General features: G+C 50.7%; 1 protein-coding gene across 1 annotated transcript in view; it reads left to right on the top strand.

The window, feature by feature from the left end:
• Positions 1 to 14,108, top strand: part of SIPA1L3 (signal induced proliferation associated 1 like 3) — a 235,854-nt gene that overhangs the window by 140,934 nt on the left and 80,812 nt on the right. Inside the window, 3 exon segments of the mRNA XM_032612477.1 lie at positions 3,570 to 3,700; positions 11,773 to 11,961; positions 13,192 to 13,366. Of these exon segments, the coding sequence (XP_032468368.1) occupies positions 3,570 to 3,700; positions 11,773 to 11,961; positions 13,192 to 13,366 (495 nt within the window).

Raw genomic sequence — 14,108 nt, 5'->3', positions numbered from 1 at the left:
GAAACAAAAACCTTGTCTTCCTAATGTCTTAGTGGGGTAAGACAAACAATAAAACTAGATAAATATGTAAACTATCTAAGGTGTGGTGAGTGGTAAGTGTGGTGGAGAAAAGTAAAGCAGGGAAGAGGGAAACAGTGTCAGTGCTGGGAGTTGCATTTTCAGTAGGGAATGGTCAGGGAGGGCCTCCTAGTGAGTGCCCTTTGAGTACTGAGGTGAAGGAGGTGAGGGAGGGAGGCTTGTGGAGATTGAGGACAGTGTTCCTGACACGGGAAACAAGTGCAATAGTCCTGGAACACTGGAGGAATAGGATGGAGGCCAGTGTTGCTGGGACAGAGTGACTGAGGGAGAGTGGAAGGAGCTGAGACAGGTGACAGGGGCAGATCATGTGGGACTTTGTGAGCCACAGTGAGGACTCTCACTTTTACCTTGAGTGAGATGGGGCCGCAGGGAAGTTCTAAGCAGGAGAGGGCCTTGATCTGACTCAGGTATTCTCAGCCTCCCTCTAGAGAACAGGCTGTGGGGGCAGGGGGAGCTGGGAGACCGAGGAGGAGGCTGCTGCAATGGTCCAGGCAGGAGATGATGATAGGGAGGTCTAGGGGAGCCTAGGAGGGGGGAAGAAGCTGGCAGGTTCTGGATTCCCTTTGACGGCGGAGCTGTTGATGTTTGGAGGGTGTTAACACAGGCATCACACATGGTTAAGTTCATTAGTGATGAGGCAATCCTAGGAGGCAGCAAAGCATAGTGTGGAGACCACAAACCCAGGCAGCCTCGGGGACCAGTTAGGAGACAATAGAGGGAAGCAAACCAGGTAGGGGCTGCACAAAGGGCAGCTCCTGCTCAGCTCCAGCTCACTGTTGTCATCAGGAAGTATAGACAAGCTCAGTGTTGCCAGCCTTTCCAATTTTTCTAGATTCTCCTGAAATTCAGATTTTTTTAGTATGGATTCTCCTATATCAATTCAGAATTGAATTGATATAGTAACAGGCTTAAAACAACATAGAAGTTTATTTGTCTCACATAAAGAAGTCTGGAGATGTGCAGCCCAGGACTGGTATGGTTACTCCTCAGAAACAGTGGAATGCCAGCCTTAGTGCATGGCCTCTGAGCCCTCAGGGTGGTCTCCTGGTCCAAGATGGCTGCTGGAGTTCCAGCCATCCCATCCATGTTTCCAGGCAAAGAAAAGGAGGAAAGGATTCGGGCAAAATGTCAAGTCAGCACCCCTACCTTTTTTTTTTTTTTTCAAGTCAGCCCCTTGTAAAGAACATTTTCAGAAGTCCCAGCCAACTGCTTCTGGTTATTGGCCACACCTGTCTGCAAGGCAGGCTGGGAAATGTTAGTTTTTAGGTAGACATAACCCCTCTCTTTTCTTCCTCCAAGAACAGAGGGTTTCTCTTAAAATGAAAGAAGGGAAGAATAGGTAATGGATAGGCAGCCAGTACTCCACAGCAACTAGTTAAAAAAAATTTTTAAAGCAGTATCCTAGTCAAATACAACAAATGTCAACTAGATCGTCCAGAGTACAGTCTCTGGAGGTCCACCAGTGTTGGAGTCCGACAGCCCTGCGTTTGGGCTGTCTTTTTCATAGCTTATTAGCTACGTGACACATTTTACCCCTTGGACTCCATGTCCTCATGTGAGGAACAGAGATGATTGTAGCAGCATCACACGCCCAGAAACAAAATGACACAGAGACTGAAAATTAAGGGATGAATAAAGAAGTTCAGACAGTCACTAACCAAGAGAAAACTGGTGAGGTGGCATCAGTATCACACAAAATAGATTTCAAGACTAAAAGCTTTGTTAGAAGAACCAAAAGGGCCATTTCTTATTGACCTTTTAAAAATTTACCAAGAAACTGTAATAGTTGTGAACCTTTGTATACCTGGCAACCTGTTTGAGGGGTATATAAATAAAAAACTAATACAGCGACAGGGAGACGTGAACAAATCCACAACCCATGGGAGAAGTTGACAGGGTCGCTCTTTGAAATTGACGAATCTAGTAGCCAGAAAGTAAGGCTGAGAGGATTTGAAACCTGGTTTTGCATTTATATTATATTAATTTTCTACCTAACCAACAAAGAACACGTTCTTTTCAACTTGCACGTAGGAGTACCTACACGGAAGGACTGTGGTTAGGATCAAATAAGATTGTACATCAAAACAGTTCTTCATCAGGCAGATAGTGAGTACTTATCATGGAGCATTAAAAAGAAGCTTTTCTTTAAAAAAATGATTTCTTTGTAGCCCTGGAAACTCATAAATAAGTTAGTCATTGGTCAGTGTTTATCGATTGCCTATTCTAGGCTAAGACCGCAAGGTACTGGGTATGCATTGGCGGAAAACAAAACAGATCCTGCAGCTGTTTCAGGAATGAACTGATATCTGTGGAGCACACTTATTCTGTTCTCTGACCAGCTGGGGAGATTGTTTAAGCCACTGCAGGTGCTGTTCTTATTGGGACCATTAATTAACACACATTTGAGCCTTAGATAAGCCTTTGATTCACCAAGAGCATCTTATGAGAATAGGAACCAACATTTAAATGTTGAGAGCGCTGGGGTGGGAAGGAATTTCTGGCAGTGCGTAGCTGCTGACTTCACGGACTTAAGACAGACTGCTGGTAGGCATCTACCACAAGCAGGAGATACTTGGGTTATATATCAGTTAGAACTGTTTGCCTGGAAGGATTATAAGACAGCAGCATGTTTTTTTAAAAAGGGGAGACAGCTGTCATTTTGGGGAGAGAACAGGAGACTTCCTCCATGACTTGGTAAAGTCTCTGTCACCATAAGGAAAAAGAGAGTAGTGTTTAAGTTTCCTACGTCTATAGAAATATGGTTAGATAAAGGTGACGCTTGGGGACTGGAATCATGGTCCTTTTCTGTGACAAACATCATGCCCTGGGGGTAGTACTAGCCAACACATCTCATGTGCTTACTCTGTGCCCGGCCCTGTGCTGAGTGCTCCATGCTTATTAACCTATTTAGTCCTTACAAGCGGCTGAGAGAGGGGTCCATCCTTCCTGACACCGTTGTACAGATGAGAATGCCATCAAGCGACTTGGGCCACACATCTAATGAGTCCAGGGCCCGATTTCAGCCGGGCAAAAGCCTCTCTAGACTAGAATCTAACCACTTCACGAGGGCTAATTGGCAGCTAAGCTGCTGAACATTTGCAAATATGGGATAATCACAGTGAAGCTAGGTTTATGACATGGCACACACTGCACTAAGCGTTTTTGGTTCGTAGCCTCGTTTCACTCTCACATCGGCTCTATGAATCATGGGTAGCGTGAGGGCCCCCCATTTCCCAGATGAGAGCGCTGAGACTCAGGAAATTTCTGTGGGGTATAGTAAGGTGGGCTTTAACCTCTTAACGGTCTCTGCATTGAGTGTGATCGTGACCAGCCGTGAGGTTTGTGTGACCAGGATCCCAAGAGCCTGCACAAGAGCTCTTTACGGGTTGCACAAGAGCCTTCCCCGGCTGTCCTCTCAGCAGGCCCGCCGTGGGACGTCACCCCTCCTTCCCAGAGAGCTGACTCTGAGCTCACCTGCTCTTCCCTCTCAGAGCATGCCAATTACTTTGGCGTGGACGAGAAGCTGGGACCAGTGGCCGTGAGCATCAAGCGGGAGAAGCTGGAGGACCACAAGGACCACGGGCCTCAGTACCAGTACAGGATCATCTTCCGGACCCGCGAGGTAGGTCCCGTTGCTATTGTTATTATTACATAAATCACAGCCACTCACATCTACGAGCCCTTACTCTGTGCCAGGTTCTGTGGGTAAGTGCTTCCCCTGTTTCAACTCATAATCCTTCCAACAGCCTCAGGAGAACAATCCTGTCAGTCTCCCCATTTTACAGAAGGGAAGACTGAGACTCAGAAACATGTCTGAAATCAGTGACTAAGTGGCCAGGATTGGAATCCAGTGTGTCTGACTGCAGAGCCCAAGATTCTGACATTTGCAAAAGATTAACTGTGATGAGTATAAAAAATAAAGGGAGAGATATAGGGGATTCTTTCAGGATTGTGAGATGCCCTGCAGAGTGGAAAGGAGAACTAAGGCAGCAAGTCTCGGGCAGGGCAGGAATTGGGGAATCTCAGCAGCAGGCACTGCCGTTGATGTTGATCAGCTCAAAACAGGCCCAGCCTGCCTACTTTCATTCAGAATAGAGGATCCCGTTGTCGTGGCTTGGTCAGAGGTCTTCCCTTGGAATAAATGTCAGCTGTGGCTAGGGAACAAGGCCTATTGGGGGCACCCTGCTCGATTAGGACTCTTAAGTTGTAAGTGGCAGAAATCTACTTCTATCTGGTTTAAGCCAGAAGTAGAACTCATTGGTTTATATAACTGCAGATCCAGGGGTAGGAATGGCTTCAGGCATAGCTGGACCCAGGCACTCAAATGATGTCACCAGAACTCTGCCTCCTTATCTCTCCTGCTCAGCTGGCTCTGCTGCTTTTTGCATTGTGAATGTCATCCTCTCCTGCTACCAACAAGCTCTCTCCATGTCATGGGAAAATGGGGACTGGCTGCTCAAATCTTTTCCATCTTTATACTTTCTCCTCCACGTTCTTATCTGCTGAATCTCTGGGAAGGACTCTGATTGGCTCTGCTTGGATCACAAGCCTGGGCCAGTCACTGTTCTCAGGGATGATAGAGGACTCTGTCTAGATCTAGGACATGTGCTCCACCCTGGGTCCAGGGGCCGGGCTGGGCACTGTGATCGACAGTTCTGTCAGAGCCACCCACAGGTGGTGGTAGGGGGGCGGTTCCTCAGCAAAAGGTGGGGAGCTAGGCCAGTAGAAATGATAGAGACTTCCAAAAGACCTCAAAGGAAGACCTTTTCAGAAAAGGAGCAATCATCAGCTGGGCAGGCCCCCCAAATGGATCTCCCTCACCCCTGCATCACCCCATCCCCCTTGGGCCTGGGCTTTTGCACAGACATGGGAGCCCAACAGGCAGGCACTGCCAGGGAGTTTGGATGTGGGGCCGGCCGATCCTGGACCTCATCCAGGCCGGCAGATGCTGCACCAAGGGCCGTAGCCGCATCCCCTCGCGAAGACCTTCCCGCTGAGGGGGAATGAGATGACACAGATGGCAGCGTAGGGGAGGCAGCCCCAAAAACTTTGTGCCCCAGATCACAGGTGGTCACCGGCCCCTGAGTCTCCCCAGCACCCTCCTCCTTCCCTCTCCTCACCTTTCTGGCCGGATGAACACCAGGGCAGAATGTGAGGTGACAGCTCACACTGTATCCAAGTGTTGTATGACATGTGGGGAGCTGCCAGGTGAAATGATAACAGCCATCATATACTAATCAATAATATTACAGCTGCTGTTACATTGCAGATTTATTCAACACTGTGTGTCAGGCATTTTCTACACCGATTATGTATATTCACTCACTTTGCTGTGGTTCCTATTCAGTAGGTTGGAAACTGGCTTGGTGCCATTCCTGGCTCGTTCCTGCTTCCGTTCACTTCCCACGCCCAGCGCCCACACACTAGCCTCTGATCCACCCTAGGCTGGGCACAGGGCCTTCGCAGCTCAGGGGCACAGGCCTGGGGTTCATCCACTCCACGGAGATTCACTCAGCACCACCACCGGCCAACACTGTGCTGGGCGCTGAGGAAACAGTGTAAATAAGGCAGCAGAGATGCTCATGGGACTGCATTTTTGCTGGGGAGGCAGACAATACGTAGATACTCTTGTAGATTATACTACGTGGTACATGATGACAAGGTGGAAAGTAAAGCAAGGAAGAGAGATAAGTGCGGGGGTGGTAAGATTTTTAGACAGGATCGTCAAGGGAGGTGTCACTCGGAAGGGAACATTTGAGTAAAAGACCTGAAGAAGATGAGAGGAGCCATGTGGACATCTGGAAGAGTGTTCCAGACCCAGGGAACATACAGTGCAAAGGTCCTGAGGCAGGACCAGGTCTGGCACGGTCACTCAGCAGCTGTGAAACCTTGGGCACGTGGCTTCTTCTCTCAGAGCCTCTGTTTCCCCCATGGGAATCCCACTCTCACAGGACCATAGTGTGGGCTTGGTGAGGTTGCCCATATAAAATAGGCAGTGCTGGGCCTGGCACTTGGGGAGAGCCCAGTGAGGATAGCCGTTGGGAGAGGTCTCAGTTTCCTGTCCCCTTGTCATATTCAGTCAGCCCTGTTGACTTTTGGCCCACCGTGAGGTTCATGGCCACAAGCAGGCCTTTCTCTGCCCCTCGCACACATGCAGGCCACACGTGTACTCAGTCCTGGCCCCAGCCCCTTGCAGAGCCGCCTGTTGGGCACTAAGGCCTGAGGACCTCGTCATCCTGTCATCTGGAGGTAGGGGCAGTGGCCAACAAGGTTTGCCTTGCCCCTTTCTAAGGCCCTTCCTGCCATGGAGGCAGAGAGTCACATAACCCAAAAGTAGTAATGACAGTAGTAATAAGAATAGCTAACACTTTTAGCACATATTCCTGCCAGGCACTCTTCCGAGTGTTTTATATGCATTGACCCTTCAGATTCTCTCAGTAGTCCCATGATGTGGGTCCCATTCCCCCCATTCTACAGATGAGGACTCTTGAGGCCTAGGGCTGTCACTCGTGAGGGTCCCCCAGTGGCAGAGCCAGGATATCAACCCAGACTGCCTGTGTCCCCAGCCCGTGCTCTTAACCACTCACCACTCCCTGTGGGGCTGAGTTTGTATTCTGGCTCTGGGAACAGACAGCTTGGGGTTTGGTTGGGCTCTGCCACTCACCAGCCTTGTGAGCTTAGGCAGATGGCTTTACCCCTGGATGCCTCAGTTTCTTCATCTGTAAAGTAGGCTTCGTACCGTTTGTTCCTTGTGTCCTGGAAAGGCGGGAAGGTTCTCCTGGACCGGCACGCACGAGGTGGTATAGCACAAGGCTGCAGGGTGGTGAGTGCTCTGAGTGGCAGATACTGTGATGACGCTGCTGTCGTGTTGTCACTGTTTCCCGAAAGGTCAGAGGGCCTTTCTGGGGAGTGAAGGTTCAGCTTATGGTCAGAGTTCTGCCCTTCTCCTGTCGACACACACATCTCGGGCTCCGGTTAACCAAGGCATGGGGGCCAGAGCGAAGGGCCCAGGCTGTTTTCCAAGCCAGCCGGCTGGCCTGCCCCAGATGGCCGCCCCCGGCCGCCAAGCAGACCGAGTGGGCTCACATCTCCCAGCAGATGGAATGGGAGTGTTGGCAGCTCTGAGCCTCCCGCTGGGGCGGGAACAGACTGGAGCTGGGCTTCAGGACCACACGCCGAAACATCAGCCCCACCCACCCTGAGCCTGGACAGGACAAACTCCAGGCCAGGGCTGCCCTGTCCTGAGCCCCTGGCCGGCAGAACACAAGGAATGCCAACTAGCCGGGGATTCTTTGGCCCAGCAGGCTCGGTGGGTTCCCTTTGGCCCCAGATATGAGTTTTTGACAAGCCTTAGTTTTGTGAGGGTTAAAGGTTTAGATTTTTTTTTCTTTCTTTATTGAAAAAGTAACAGTCACTCATTAAGAATTTAAACAGTATATATGTATACATAGCAGAAAAGGAAGAATCTTGTATTAAGCGTAAAAAGCAAGTGTAGTAGCGAACCTCATTTGGGACCTCACTTGTGTTCAGTAGGCACCGATGATGGTGTGATGTAATCTCCAAAGCATACTGTTAAGTGGGGGGAGAAACAAACTGTAGCTTCCTATTAAGGTTAACTTTTCTTTAAATTTTTAACTACACATATGGCTTTGTGTAAAAACATCCGACGTGTGTAATGTGATAATGGCTAACACATACATTGAGTGCTCGCTGTATGCCAGATACAGTGGTGGAAAAGCACCGTACATGGATTATCTTCTTGAATCTTTATAACCCTTTGTGACAGGCACCGTTATTCCCCATTTTATAGATAAGGGAAGAGGCACAGAGAAATTCAGCAGCTTGCCCAGAAGTCACACAGCTAGAGAAGGGGGAGAGCTGGGATTTGAACCGAGGCAGACTGACTCCCAAGTGACCTCCCAGGAAGAGCTCTTGGAGGGTGGACGCAGCACAGGGGAAGGCAGGGATGCATCTGAGTCAGTAGCTGGTGGAGAACAACCTGTGCCGATGGGAACCTCCTTGCTGATGTGGCCCTGAATCCCTTTCACAGCTCAGTGAGATGATGCCAGATGTCATCAAGGGTCAGAGCACACAGGGTCTCGCAGCCTGAGCAGCGAGTGTAGTTTTATTTGGTTTTGTTTTAAGGCAAGGGTTTTTTTTTTTTTTTAATTTTTCTTTTGGCCATGTCGGGTTTTAGTTGCAGCACGCGGGATGTTCGTTGAGGCATGCAGGATCTTTCAATGCGACGTGCGGGCTTTTCTCTTCTCTAGTTGTGTGTGGGTTCTAGGGCACATGGGCTCTGTAGTTGTGGCACACAGGCTCCAGAGCACGTGGGCTCTGTAGTTTGCGGCAGGCGGGCTCTCTGGTTGAGGCATGCAAGCTTAGTAGTTGTGGCATGTGGGCTTAGTTGCCCCGTGGCATGTGGGATCTTAGTTCCCTGACCAGGGATCGAACCCGCGTCCCCTGCATTGTAAGGTGGATTCTTTACCACTGGACCACCAGGGAAGTCCTGCGAGTGTAGATTTTATTGGGAGAGAGATGGAACGCTGTCAGCAGGTTCTGCACAGAGGAGAGACACCATCTGACTCAAGCTGCTGCGGGAAGAATGGACCGGCATGGGGTGGTGGCGGGGCAGGTGCAGGGAGACCGGGAAAAGGCTGCTGTCACAGCCCAGGTAGGACATGATGGTGGACAGGACCAGGTGGAGAGCAGAGGTGGCCACACGTTGCAGCCTGCCAGTGCCCTACTTATTATCGCCAGCAGAGAAGGAAAAGCTGGGAGCTTTTCAAGTAGTGGCTTTTGGTCAAGTCTTCAGAGCCAAAAATGTGACGGTAGGCCACCTGTCTCGAGTGTTGGAAGAGGATGAGGATTTCTGGTCCACGCTGTCTCTTGGCCCCAGCAGAGGGCACTGTGGGGCAGTGTCAGCAGGATAGAAAGGCGCTGATCCCGTTGGTGCATTCATCGAAGTTCACAATCCCAGGGCCACCCAGATTGGCAGGGCAGAGCATCCACATCACAGTTTTTTGTGATGTATTTCAAGAGTATCCAGCTCCGGTTAAGAGAGGTTTGTTTATTAATTCCCAAAGCCAGAACTGGGAACTCCCAGCCATGAGATCATTCGTTCCTAACACGCATGCCTCTTGCCCAGGTCCTGTTCGGCAGGGTTAGGCCGTCTGCTTAGAGGCAGTGTCGTGACACGTCATTTTTGCCACCTCTTGCATCTGTTGACTTTTCGGGGTGAGCGTGTTTTTCCAGTTAACGCTGATCCTCCCTAGTCTTTAAACCATAGCCCCAAGTGTATTTTGGGTGCTGACAGCAATCCCCTTGGGGGAGGATTTTTTTCCCTGTTCTACTGCAGACTAGGGAGTCATCTTGCTGTGGTGCTGGAGCTGCCGTGCCTCACCCAGAGCACAGCGGAGCCTGGCGGCCGGCAGCACAGCATAGATGGAAGCCTGCGCTAGTGATAGTGAGGACGGGAAGCAGCAGGGGCTCTCAGACGGGGCTGGCGGGGTGTAAATTGGTATAGCCACTTGGAAAACGATTTGGCAGTTCAGTAAAATTGAAGATTAACATGCCTGGTGACTCAGCAATTTCTCTCCTAGGTATAAACCCAGACGAAAATGTGTCCATGTGCACTAGGAGATGCTTCCGTGAATGTTCCTAACAGCACTGCTCACAGTTGTCAAACGCTGGAAGCAGTTTCCGTGCTCGTCAGCAGTAGGATGGATTAAATCCATTGGGGTAAAAACGTCAGCCTCTTACTGCAGCATGGTCGTATCTCACATCCATAGCATTGAGAGAAGGAAGCCAGACAGAAAAGAATACAAGCTACATGAAGCTCAGAAGCAGGCAGAAATAAATTCTGGTGTGAAAAGTCAGGATAGGGTTGCCATTAGGGAGGTGGGAAGGGGCACAAAAGTGTTTCCGGAGTCTAGTAATGTGTTTCTTGGTCTGGGTGGTGATACCTAGGTATTCACTCTGTGATCATTCCTTGAGCTGTACTTATATGTGTTGTATACTTTTCTGTATATGAATTATATTTCACAGTTAAAAAAATATTTCAAAGAGAAAAATCATGAGCTTTGGAGACGTCAGACCTGGGTTGGAATCCTGGTTCAGCCACTTAGCTGTGGTGACCTTGGCTAAGGCACCTAACCTCTTAGAGCTTCAGTCTTCTTATCTGTAAAATGGAGATAGTAAAATCCCCCCTGAACAGACCTATACCTAGATAGCTGCTATCATTCCTGGGATACAGTGCAGTGAACCATGCCTTCATAAATGTGACTCGTCATTAAGATGTATCTGTTAGAAGTTGCGTTGTCTGCAAAGTAACAGAAAACATGACTAACAATAGCTAAAACAAATACGGGGTTATTTTCATTATCTAACAAGAAGTCTGGGGGTAGGCAGTGGCAGGACATGACTTCTGTGTAATTTTTGTTGTTGTCTCTTTACTTACGATCACAAGATGGCTTCCACAGCTCCAAACATCTTATCCTTATACCAGTGTCCTTAGAAAAAATGGGCAGGTGGAAAGGGGCTTTCCTTTTACCAGGGAAGAAAATCTGCCCTAGACGTCCTCCCCAAGCTGAATTCCATCCCATCTCATTGCCTGGAACTAGTCATGTAGCCAACTATAGGAAAAACTTGGAAAGCAACATCTGCGTAAGAGGAACGAGATGGTCATGATTGGCTTGACTCAGGTTTTCAACCCTGGCTTCACATCAGAATCACCTGAGTAGTATTAAAAGAGACAGAGAGGGGCTTCCCTGGTGGCACAGTGTTTGGGAGTCCGCCTGCCGATGCAGGAGACACGGGTTCGTGTCCCGGTCCGGGAAGATCCCACATGCCGCTGAGCGGCTGGGCTCGTGAGCCATGGCCGCTGGGCCTGCGCGTCTGGAGCCTGTGCTCCGCAACTGGAGAGGCCACAACGGTGAGAGGCCCGCATACCACAAAAAAAATAAAAGAAAAACAAAGAGAGACAGAGAGAGAGAGTGAGTGAGTGTGTGTGTGTGTGTGTGTAAGTATACAAATATACAAGTATGTAAGTGTGTGTATACATACATACGTGTGTGTATACATATATACGTGCGTGTATACATACATGTCTGGGCCCCACCACAGACCAGCCGAATCAGAACCACTGGTGGTGATTTTATTAGGAAACCAGGTTGAAAACCAGTGTCACAATTCAAGATCCAAGATGGTACCAGTGTCCAGGGCAGGCAGGTGTTTTACATAAGAGCTTATGGTAATAAGTGTACACATAATATTATTTCTGATAATGACAGTAAGAGTGTTTGTTTGAGTGTCTACATTGTGGAGCTTGTTTTATCCATTATACCTCTTATTACCTGACATAATCCATCTCCTCACCCGCACGTCAGCTCCAGGAAGACAGGGGTCTTTCTTCTTTCATCATTCGTTGAACAAATGAAGGATGTTCCATCCACCATCTCATTTAGTTCTCCCAACAGTCCTTGGAAGCTGAGGCTCACAGATAGGCAGTCACTTGGTCAAGAACACACAGCCAGGAGGCAGCAAGTTCAAGTTGGTCCAGACCTAGTGCTTTCTGGCAGAGCCCAGGCTACTAACCATCCCACATGTTGCTTTGAGAACAGGACACCCGCATGTGCTCTCATCCCTTCCCGAGTCCTGAGAGCCTCCTAACCTTCCCTCCTCTTCCTCGAGCAGCTCACCACCCTGCGTGGCTCCATCCTGGAGGACGCCACACCCACAGCTATGAAGCATGGGACAGGGCGGGGCCTGCCCCTGAAGGACGCCCTGGAATATGTCATCCCCGAGCTCAACATCCACTGCCTGCGGCTGGCTCTCAACACTCCCAAGGTGACGGAGCAGCTGCTGAAGCTCGACGAGCAAGGGGTGAGCCGGGGCCCAGGGAGGGGGGTGGGGGCACACTGGGGCAGCAGCCTGCAGCCCCACTCCCGGTACCTCCTTCTGTCTCGGTCACTCGTTTTTTTCTCCAAAGAACAGAAACCCAGTCAGGTTAGTTCCAGTAAAAGGAGTGGTCTCCTATCAAATTCTAGGGGTGCCAAGAGCCGGAATGTGACTGGGTCTTAGGAGGGAAATAGTCTAGGAACAAAACAGCCACCAGGTTCCCGTGTGTGTGTGCGTGCTCCATCTCCCTCCCTGCACACTGCCTCCCTCTGCTTCTCTGGCCCTCCCACAGCTCACAGAATTACTGTTAGGATCGTAGGCACATGCAGGCCCCAGTTAGCTGACTCTCAGCCCCAGTAGAGCCTCTGACTGGCCCACACTTAGGTCACATGACTGTCGATGGTCCAGTCACCAGTGAACAGAGGAATCAGGGATACATAAAAAAAACATGGAGGACTTTCCTGGTGGCACAATGATAAGAATCTGCCTGCCAACGCAGGGGACACGGGTTCGAGCTCTGGTCCGGGAGGATCCCACATGCCGCGGAGCAACTAAGCCCATGCGCCACAACTACTGAGCCTGCACTGTAGAGCCCTTGAGCCACAACTACTGAGCCCGCGAGCCACAACTACTGAAGCCCACGCTCCTAGAGCCTGTGCTGTGCAAAGAGAGAAGCCACCACAGTGAGAAGCCCACGCACCGCAACAAAGAGTAGCCCCCGCTCGCCGCAACTAGAGAAAGCCCGCGCACAGCAACGAAGACCCAACGCACCAAAAATAAATAAATAAAATTAATTAATTAAAAAAAGAAAAAACATGGTTATCAGGGGCTCACCCCCTAAAAAACAATGTCGACTAGACTGAGTCCTCCAGAATTTCCTTTTGCAGAACCTTAGCCAGGTCCGGTCCACCTACTGTGGGAAGCCGGCCAAGGTCTTTCCCTTGAAAGAATGGCGTCGCCAGCCGCCCTCGGCCCTCTTGTAGAAAGCATGAGAATGGCGGCACCAGCACCTTGTTGTGCCTCCCTGGAATGGCAGGGTGGGAGAGGGACAACTGGGACGTGCCCCCATGCCTTTTTTCTTCTCCGGCTGTAGCACTGAATTCCTGTGTGACCCCGGCAGCTCCCTGGGCTCCGCGCCCGAGAGAGCCTGCTTTGTTCCATGCCCCCCTCCATTCTGCCTGGCCTGCCTCGCTGATGCCGCTCTCGCCTCCGCAGCTCTGCCGGAAACACAAAGTGGGCGTCCTCTACTGCAAGGCTGGCCAGAGCTCGGAGGAGGAGATGTACAACAACGAGGAGGCCGGGCCGGCCTTTGAGGAGTTCCTCTCCCTCATCGGAGAGAAGGTCTGCCTGAAGGGCTTCACCAAGTACGCCGCCCAGCTGGACGTCAAGAGTAAGTGGCAGTGGCGGGTGGCCTTGCGGGGGGGAGCAGGGTGAGTCCCAACCGCACCCTCATCCCGTGAGCTAAGGCCCAAAGGCCTGGTGATACCCAGGTGAGGACTCCGGGCAGCGGGAGCTCGAGGACTCCATTGGTGGGAGTGCGGGCAGTGCAGCCACTCTGGACAGCAGTACCTCATGTTCTGGTAGAGTCTGAAGACTCACTTGCTTTGTGTGTCAGCCCTTGCGCTCCTAGACACGTCCTCTGAGATCCTGTGCACATGTGCGCTGGGAGACGTCCTGAGGGGTCATAGCCACAGACACCTACATGGTGCCCAGTGTGCACAAGGACCCCGGGGAATACGGTGCTCCTGGCCAGTGTCCCCAACTAACAGGCAGGGCTGCCCTGGCCTCACAGCCACCTGGAGGTCACCTGGCTCTGGCACTGGCCAACCAAGGCTTCAGTGACCTCACCTGTCACAGCTTCTCCCCTAGAATGGAAGCCCACAAGAATAGGGATTCCTCGGTCTGTTTTACTGCTGTTTCCCCTGGTGGACCTACAGTTAAATAAAGCTGGTGGACCTCAGTGCTCAAGAAGGCCAAGGAGTAGGCTTCCAGGGGTGAGTGTGACACCCTGGAGTTACTTGTAGTGCGGTTTGTGGGTTCACTCACGCATCCAGCAAAAACAACCCCCTGGCTGTCCTCCCTGGGCAGGAAGGAGCAGTTCAAGATGATACGAGCAAATATGGGGAACCCAG

The sequence above is a fragment of the Phocoena sinus genome, chromosome 19, assembly GCF_008692025.1.
Source record: "Phocoena sinus isolate mPhoSin1 chromosome 19, mPhoSin1.pri, whole genome shotgun sequence".
NCBI classification, from domain to species: domain Eukaryota; kingdom Metazoa; phylum Chordata; class Mammalia; order Artiodactyla; family Phocoenidae; genus Phocoena; species Phocoena sinus.
This window is presented reverse-complemented; position numbering and strand designations above follow the sequence as displayed.